At 41.7% G+C, this 10123-nt stretch overlaps 1 protein-coding gene across 1 annotated transcript in view; it reads left to right on the forward strand.

Moving 5' to 3' along the window:
• The first annotated feature begins 814 nt into the window (after positions 1 to 814).
• The window catches only part of ppl (periplakin), a 19006-nt gene continuing 9697 nt past the window's right edge, over positions 815 to 10123 (forward strand). Inside the window, exons 1-8 of the mRNA XM_079643438.1 lie at positions 815 to 984; positions 5866 to 5965; positions 6157 to 6311; positions 7262 to 7382; positions 7785 to 7910; positions 8279 to 8320; positions 9377 to 9538; positions 9625 to 9732. Coding sequence (XP_079499564.1) covers positions 935 to 984; positions 5866 to 5965; positions 6157 to 6311; positions 7262 to 7382; positions 7785 to 7910; positions 8279 to 8320; positions 9377 to 9538; positions 9625 to 9732 — 864 coding nt within the window. The 5' untranslated portion in view covers positions 815 to 934. The remainder of the gene's footprint in view (positions 985 to 5865; positions 5966 to 6156; positions 6312 to 7261; positions 7383 to 7784; positions 7911 to 8278; positions 8321 to 9376; positions 9539 to 9624; positions 9733 to 10123) is intronic.

Here is a 10123-nt window from a genome sequence, read left to right on the forward strand (position 1 = left end):
TTCTGTAAAGCTATATATATATAAATATATACACATAACAGCACGTTCACTGTACAAAAAGACACTTGTAGAATTTAGCATTTGTTTGCTATAATGATCCACCAAATAAATGCATTATGTCTACAAATGTTATATTACTGCATTAGGTTAATTGAAAGCAATGATTATTAATATGCAAATTATTATGTTTTATTTAAACGTAATAGATAGACAGTTATGTGAGATTTTATATAATAGGCCTACATTTAATTAAAGTCAACATTTCAGTTTCTCAGTGTTTACCAGCATATATGTGTTTTTATATGTACAGAGTAAATAGTAACTGTGAGTGTAAACAAATGTAGTGGAGTAAAAAGTACAACATTCACCTCTGAAATGTAGGGAGTACATGTATAAAGTAGCATTACATGAAAATAATCAAGTAAAGTATAAATATGTCAAAATAGTACTAAAGTACAATACTTGAGTAAATGTACTTATTTACTTTCCACCATAGGTAGGCAAATCCCGCCAGGAACACCACCACTAGTGTGCCCTTGGGTAAGGCACTTAGCCCTCAGTTACTCCAGGGAGAATGTCCCTGTAATTGGTCATTGTAAGTCGCTTTGGATAAAGGCGTCAGCTAAATGAAATGTAATGTAATGTAAGTGTTTAGCTATAAATACTGTAGTGTATGTGTGTATGTGTGTGTGCGCGCGTGCATGTGTGTGTGCGCGCGGGGGTGTGCGCGCGCGTGTGTGTGTGTGTGTAAACTAAATGTTAAGGCTCAGTGCAGTTTCTGTGGGAGGGAGGTTCTGACAGTGTGGACACATCTCACACACATATACTGGAGCGGAGCGAGCAGAGCACACACACAGAGACACACACCGCCGAGGTTCACCTGTGCTGCTGGATTGTTTTCTCTTCGGAAGCCTCTGACAGGTGACCTGTCAACATGTTCAAGAAAAAGAGCAAGACCACGGCGATAACACAGCCTCAGACCAGGTGAGTCAGGGACTACTTTACCGACCTGTGGCGGAGTGTCTTATCCCGCGGAGCTGGGCTGTTGTACTTGTACTGCAAACTTCATTTACAATCTTTAAAGTGACCTTGCTCTGCGGTAAAGTCACATACATAACTTGACCTAATCCTTAAAACTGTATGATTTAATGGAGTAACATGACGATGAAATCCTTCCGCAAAGGTTCTGGACAAACCTCTTCCACTGAATTACTCTGCTATAAAAATAAAAGTGAAAAGTAGGCTATGGTATGACACACCTGCCGGATTAAACATATTTCAGCATTGATTCACTTAATAACAAAAAAGTTCTTTAAACCATATCGTTCAAATGCCGTCATTGTGATTCAGTATATTTTCTAACAGAGTATGGTCTGACGTTTGTCCAAGTGAAACCCTCTGCACGACTAAAGATCGTTTAAAAGTCAATTAGTTATTTGATAATGATTACCTAATGGGAATGTGTCGGTAGACAAAAATAAGAGGTTGTGGATCAGATTGCATAATGTGAGCTTTAACTCAGGGAGGGTGTGGTGGACAGGCGGTAGTAAAGTCGTAGTAACTGGTTTGATAAGTATTCGCTCCTCCTCGGAGACAATGTGAGGAACGGCCTCTCCCACTGCACCAAGCCCTGTGAGGGAGAAGTACTCACATCTGGTACTTGAGTAAAAGTAGAAGTGTAGGAATAATTCACATTCAAATTGTTCCTCAAGTAAAAGTAGAAAAGTATTAGCATCAACATATAGTTGAAGTAGCGACAGTGAAAGTATTCATTGTGCAGATTGGTCCATTTCAGAATAATATATATGATATGTTTTATAATGATTGATCATTAAAGTGTTCTCAAAGCTGGTAAAGGTGCAGCTAGTTTGAATGACTTTGTATACTGCAGGGTAGCTTGTGGATTTCCTCCAGGTGGAACTAAAGTCTGATTTAACACTTGATTATATTTCACATCATTCATCCACATCCGTGAAGTAACTAAAGGTATTAAATACATGTAGAGGAGTAAAAGTACACAATATACCCCTGATTTGTAGTAGAAGTACCAAGTAGCATTAAACATGGAAATAATCAAGTAAAGTACAAATATCTCAACATTGTACTTAAGTACAGTACTTGGGTGTACTTAGTTACTTCCCGCTCTGCTCCCTGTCCCTTTCTCTGGGCTTTAGTTGTGTGGGGAGATCAGTCTGGTTTCTTACCCTGGACACATCTAGAGCATTTGAGGCTGAGATTGGTTTACTAAATCATTATCCCACTGCATGTCAAACACATGTCCTTCCAGCTCTCTGCCTTTTAAAGACACTACCTGTAGAGCACCTGCTCCTGTCACTCAGCAGGTAATAGGGGGTTAGGGGAAAAAAGTCACTGACAGTGTCAAGTTCCAAAAGACCAACTAATCTACCTCTCAGATGGTTCTCAGTGCAAGGTGTGTTCCTCTCACTGACACACCCACCTGTGAGAGGAAAGGAATGCCCTATCTAACTCCTGCCATGCAACCTAGGGTCTTTGTACTTGGCTCTGAAATGGAATCTCATTTATTTAAAGAATTGTAATCGCTTGTATTGCCAAATAGGTTTGCACATACGAGGAATTTACTCTTCTTTTATGCATAGTAACAAAACAGTGATGGGGTTGAGAAGACACTTTTTTTTTTAAAGAAATAAGAACTTTATATATTAGGCACATAGTTATAAAAGTCCATACTAATGTACATGTTAGTACATGAGACAATAAGGATGCATTAGTAAAGATAGGTCCTCATTGTATTCACTGCTGAACACCTTCACACACCCACCCGCACGCGCACACACACACACCCACCCGCACGCACACACACACACACACACACACACACATGCACACGCACACGCACACCCACACACACACACACACACACACACACACACACACACACACACATACACACACACACACACACACACACACACACACACACACACACACACACACACACACACACACACACACACACACACGTAGGTACAGTGTTGGAATCTGAATAATGCAGCTCCACCCTCTTCTTATTCAGTTAGTGTTTGCTGCTGTGATCTCAGGTGTCTGGCAGGCTCTCAGGCCGAGCCAGGCTAATGACAGATTCAAGTCCAAGCCTGAGATCTGAACATGGCTATCTCCTGAAGCTGGGGATTAGTGCCTCCCTGTGCATCCAAACAATAATAAATTGAAAGGCTAGTTTAGGCCTGTTACGGTTTACTCTTATTTGAAGTTAGTGAGAGAAGAATGAAACAAGACCAGGTATCCAGAGGAACTGTTAGGTTTGAAATCAATGTCCTCTCCTTTGGATGGCCTACAGGGCTCAGAGCCTCAAACAGGCTTGTGCTACACAGAGATGTAATGTATCAACAAATGAACGTAGCGACAAACAGACGGCCAGGAGACACAAGCAGACATAAACAACCTCAAAGAGGCACAAAACAATCACAAAAAGATGTAAACAATAAAGAGCAACATGACTCCCAAAGAGGCTGGAAACAATACACAGACACGTTAAAAGGACACTCTGTGTTTCATCATCCGGCCATGTGTCAGCACTGCTATGGGTGGTGTTCTCCTTTGAGGCTTTGGGACAGCACCCCCCACTCTGTGACTGAGGGCGGGGGCTCTCTGCTTCTGATTGAACCCTCTCCCTGTGGAAACATCTGAGTTGTGTTTCTCAAGCTAACGCTCCAGTGCCAGTTGCTTCCCTGAAAAATCAACTCCAAGCACGAGTTAAAGCCAGTGAACCTCCCTGGATACTGTTGACAGCATGTTTTGGAGCACAGGATATGTAGTGTAGTGGGTTCATTATTGTTACATTGTGTTCAGACCTCTGAATTATGGCTAAAGAGCAGTAATCTTGCATTTGAGAAAACAGTTTTAGTTATGTAATATAAAGCTGTTGGACACATTCAGTTGCAGTCCTAACATTACAACGACAAAGGAAGCATTAGTTTACATCTGTCCTCAAATTTAGAACAAGAATATCTGTGTTTTTTCTACACATGCTCTTTTCATAACCAGTGGTTTGATCATTTGTAAACATGCAAGAAAAGAGTATTGGCTACTATGCATATCATACGTCCTGCTCCGAACAGCCAGCTGATCTCTTTCATGCTCACATCACAGGTGTGAGGTAGACATGCAGAGTGTTGCTCTGAAGCTCTCACAGAGAACTGTACGTGTTTGCTGTCATGATGAGCTGTTGTGACAGAAACACTCCTCAGGGTGTTTTTCCTTCACCAGACAAACTGCCTGCTGCTTCTGCAGAACTCTACACTTATACCGGTTCAAACTTGTTCTGACAGTCTTTAGTTTCATTTAATGTCCGCCCAGCTTTCATATTAAAGTCAGGGACCTGTGTGCAGCAGTGTGTTTGTGTTTCTGTGTGTGTGTGTGTGTGTGTGTTTGTTTGTTTTTCTGTGTGTGTGTGTGTGTGTTGTGTGTGTGTGTGTGTGTATGTGTGTGTGTGTGTGTGTGTGTGTGTGTGTGTGTGTGTGTGTGTGTGTGTGTGTGTGTGTGTGCGTGCGTGACAGGAGATGGATGGTGGCTTTAAGTTGACAGACATGGTCTCTTTTTGCCCCCACCAATACACACACACACACACACACACACACACACACACACACACACACACACACACACACACACACACACACACACACACACACACACACACACACACACACATACATACACACACACACACACACACACACACACACACACACACAGAAAAACACACACACACACACACACACACACACACACACAGAAAAACAAACAAACAAACACACACACACACACACACACACACACACACACAGAAACACAACAATAGCATGTTTTGAGGGCAATGACTAGTATGGTATTTGCTTACATGGTGTTGATCTGTAAGATTATTGTCAAACATTTACTTGGGACATAACCTAAATGGAATTCCTTCCAAAAATGTATTTAAAAATAGAATAAACAAAAAGCAATGCATGGAGGTTATAAAAAGTTAAAAATAAAACAATTATTTGACTGACAAATATAAATTGGTACCAATACCACCATGTGAAGTCCAAAGAGTCCGGTAACAATGTCTGCCAAAAACACATTATGTTAGTTTGGTCAAAAGTTGACACAGGTGTACTGAGTAGTATTTGACAGTGCTCTCTGGTGGACAAACTGTGAAATGGACACACTGTTTCTTAAATGACCTTCAACATATTTGTGTTATTTCTTACTTTCTCTTAGAAAGTTGTGAAGGAGGGCAAACGGTGCTCCATATTAACACTCTCAACATTGAGAGGAGTCCTCTGAGGGATGATTTATGTCTGCTGCATGATATGACAATAAAACCTGCTCAGTTAGTCTGTTACCCTGAGGAACCCTGAGTGTCTGCAGGCGTCCTAACCTACCAGGCAGTGGTTCATTAAACAGAGCAGCAGACACAGTGACGGTCATTATCTGTGATGAGGGCCGGGCTCCAAGAAGAAGTCAAACTGTGATTCGTAAAGTCATTAACAGCTATAAAAGTAGATAACAGTGGCAGCAGGGTCAAACTCTAATGCCTTGAGTCATTTGGAACCATCTAACCTGCTATGGTGTTTTTTTATTCTAAGACATTCTCCTAAAGCATAAAGTGCAGACAATTCGAAGCTGTGGACTTTCTTAAGTAATAGTGTTTTATTGTCTTCATTAAATATCATGGAACCTCAACTCTTTTTTGGACTTCATCAAAGTTTTAATTACATTTTTACTTATTTTTTATTTAGCCAAATGTAGCAACTTCATTTACTGGAACTTTAGTCCCGAAAACAGAAACCGTGGATGTAACCGACTGTGTTTGTCCTGCAGCGCTCCGTCCACAGAACTCAGCGCTCTGATCGACAAGCTGCAGAAGAATGCTGACAAAGTGGAGAAGAACAGCTATGACATCGAGCAGAACCTCAACAAGGTACAGTGTGATAACAAAGTCTTCCTCATAGATCTGGCAACACAATCTTATTGATGTGTGTGTCAACGCCTTATCATCAACATTCCACTTTGTGTGTGTGTGTGCGTGTGCGTGCGTGTGCGTGCGTGTGCGTGCGTGTGTGTGTGTGCGTGTGTGTGTGTGTGTGTGTGTGGGTGTGTATGTGTGTGTAGGATGTGAGTAAGATCAACGAGGGGAAGCAGCCTCTGTACCAGGATGACACCAACAAGAGAATTCTGGTGTCTCTGGAGCTGCTGAACGGGCTGGACGACGACGCGGTCAACGCCAAGCGGCTGCAGCACCCCCAGGCCGAGATGATCGAGAAGGAGTGAGTACGCCCCCACTTGAAACTATACTGGACCACGCAGGGTTGGAGGGTTACATTCAAAATGTATTCCATTACAATTACTAGTAACCTGTAAAAAAAACAAATCTGAGTATCGCAATATAAAAGTCATGCAACCTGAAAACTTTACGTTACTTTTGGAATCCCTCAATATCAAATGAAATGCAGATAAATACAAGAAGAAATATATAACCAGTTGTTATTTACTAAGCAAAAATAAAATCTAAATAGTGAGTCTACCAATAATATATAATTCTTTATTAGAAAACTTATTAAAACATTGTAATCCTGATAGGAATCCCCATTTAAATAGATTGTATGTAACAGTTGCCTTTTTTTGTATCCTGATTACTTAGCCCCGTTACATGTCATCTGTCACTCCCCAAGCCTGGTACTATGTGACATTAAAAATCACTATCAAGAACAGGACTCTATTTATCCAGTTGCTGCACTTAAAATAAAGAAGTAAATACAAAGATAAAATACAATAAATTGAATATAAATATTTACATACGAAGCTAAGTTAAAATTTGTATATAAGTGTTGAAAAAGACAAAGTGGAACGATTGAGACTTAGAGCACTGTAAATATCCCAGACAACAGATACACATGGAGAAGAGTTGCTTTGCATTGACTGGAAACATGAGATTTGAAGGCCTGTTCCTCTCTTGAATTAAACAACTATTTAAGAATTGACAGTAACATGTGAATAGTATTGTGTGTTGAGATAGAAAGTGAGTGCAGCAGAGCAGCTAACGTCAGAAGACCGCTGTCAGTCTAAATGAGCAGGTTCCCCCATACCAGCTTTTATATGGGGCTTCACATTGTTGTACATGATGGATAGAAGAAACTGTTGGTCTTTCAGTCAAGTGCACACAGACAATATAAAGCTGAAGAAGAAAAGAAAAACATTGTGCTGTGTGTGTGTTCAGCATGAGGCAGCTGAGAGAGAAGGTGATGAAGCTGAAGGAGGACCACGACCGGATCTACCACCTGACCCGCACCGAGGGCCTTCCCAGCATCAACTGGGGCAACATGATGGATGAGAAGCTGGTAGGAAGCATGACCTTCATAGAGGTCACTCAGGATTAGTGGACAACACATCTTGTTCCACAGTATCTTGCTATGTCAGTCATCTGCACAATTTTCTTATGTTACCTTGTTGTTTCTTTTGAATCATTGTTTAAAATGGATGATCCCACCCTCTCATAAGGAGAGGGAATATTGGATTTCAATTCATCAGTTGCACACATCAAGACTCGAAATGAATAATAATGTTGCTTTGTTTTGGTGCTTGTCTCATTATGTAGCTGTTTCCTAACACTTTAGCTTTATCTGCACTGTCGATTACTTATATGCTTGGCAATTTAAACATTATTAAAAAAAAAAGGGAAGTTCAGTATGAGCCAGACTAGAGGAGTGATGGATGGACTAACATGCTGTCTCCCTGCTCAGGACAACCTGAACAACAAGGGCTTTGGCCAGGACCTGCCGTCAGTGGAGAACGAGGTGGAGGAGCACAACATCTTCCACAGCGAGGTGGAGGCTCTCGCCCCTCACATCTCCTCCGGCGGAGACAAGGTACAACGTTAGACCCTCAGAAGAAATACATGTTTACCTTCAATACATTTATTCATAGTGTCCTCCTTTCTTTAAGTTAACCTTTACAATTTTTTTCCCTCTTTCTTTTTGTTTGCTAACATTTTTCAACATTATTTGTATTACTACTTCAAAATATATAAAAAATGCAAGGATTATAACAACTGTGTTGGTTGATTAAAAACTATTGTTTGAGATGGATATTATATGTTGCTTTATTTATTACAGTTTCAAAACGTAATGTAATGCTAACTAAATAGTATTAGCAACATATTATTTAACAGTAGTTTGCAGTTTGAAAGGTTCCCTGACTGTCTCCTGCTCACTCTCCTTTCTCTCTGTTTCTGCAGGAATACGTCAGTAGCCTGCAGATGAAGTACGCCAAACTACTGGTAAATAGATACCACATACATACACACACACACACACACACACACACACACACGCACACACACACACACACACACAGACACACACACACAGACACACACGCGCACACACAGACACACACACACGCACACACACACACACACACACACACACGCACACACACACACACACACACACACACACACAGACACACACACACAGACACACACGCGCACACACAGACACACACACACGCACACACACACACACACACACACACACGATCACACACGCACGCACGCACACACACACACACTCGCGCGCACACACACACACGCGCACACAGACACACACACACACAAGCATGCACGCACGCACACGCACACCCTCACACATGTACTCTTAAAGCCTGTGTGTATTCCTCTAATCAGAATAACCTGAGACTGAGGGCTGCTGTTATATAAGATAAGATAAAATGGACCTTTATTAATCCCAGTAGTTATACGCCTGCCTGCAGCCTTTGGGGGACACACCTAATGTGTCTTCTCCTCAAAAGTTTGACATTTGAATAAACTATGAATAACATTTGTCCAAAACAATAAATGATGGGGATTTTTTATATTTCATCAAAATCATCCTTCTGCCACAAATACTCACTGAAGCACCAAATGGAGATGAATATGCAGGGTAAAATGGCCCCCAACAAATTCACAATTTGTGCCTGTTTCTGGACATTAATGAGGTATTATTAAAGATTTACAGACATACTGTATTCGAATCTGCTGCTCTGCAGATAAAAGAGTATCGGCTGAAGGGAAAATATAGAGTGGTCCCCTTTTTACCAGGATGCTGTAATTGTCCTTTCAGGTGAAAATGTCCAATTTTAAAATGATTTAAAACGGTTTAATATTTACTGGTTTGAGTTACTTTTGCTTTAACTAACTTCCATAAAACTTAGCTCTACTGATGTTGTTAAATATTGACATACCAATTTTTCTATTAGAATGTGTTAGCTTAGCACTCTAGCATCCAGGGAATGTGAATGTGTGTTCTCGCTCTTACATTCCTTCCTCTGTCAGGCCAGCTCCAGCAGCCGGCAGCGCCACCTGCTGGGCCTGCGGGACTACATGCAGCGCTGCACCAACGAGCTGTACTGGATGGACCAGCAGGCGGAGGAGAGGGTCAACTACGACTGGAGCGACACCAACCTCGACTACCCCGCCCGCCAGAGGCAGTACGAGGTAGCGCACCCACACATAACAGCTAGCTACACACTAACAAATACAACATGTGATCCTCTGTTTACTTATCTACGTTGCCCCAACAGAACTTCATTGGGAAATGTCTTGAGTCCAAAGAGGCCACCGTCACCAAACTGAACGACGACGGAGAGAAGCTGATAGCATCGGACCATCCAGGGAAGAACGTCATCGAGGTACAGGCTCACCAGCAGAACCAATCCATGTGTATTCTCAATGCTTCCCTTTATTCACTGTATGACTTCTTGGACTGTTTTTATTTATATATGTTCAGACTGGCACTCAGACTTAAAGTCTCATCAAGGTGTCGTAGGCCATGTGACCTAAAGCTGCTACATGGTCAAACGAGAGGAGTTCCAACTGTGAGGCCTCCACGTGGGGATGGGGGGGTGGAGAGGTTCAGGGACAGGGGCCTTAGAGGTTATTGTAGTCCGGCTGCTGATTGGATCGCTCCCCACAGTCAGCAGTGTGTCTCACACAGCTCATGAGGTGCTTCAGCTACCCATTCTCTGAGTCATAACTCAATTCTGAACACACGTATATGATTAACATATTTTGAGAGACTTC

This window comes from Notothenia rossii (genome assembly GCF_949606895.1).
Source record: "Notothenia rossii genome assembly, chromosome: 8".
Classification (NCBI taxonomy): Eukaryota; Metazoa; Chordata; class Actinopteri; order Perciformes; family Nototheniidae; genus Notothenia; species Notothenia rossii.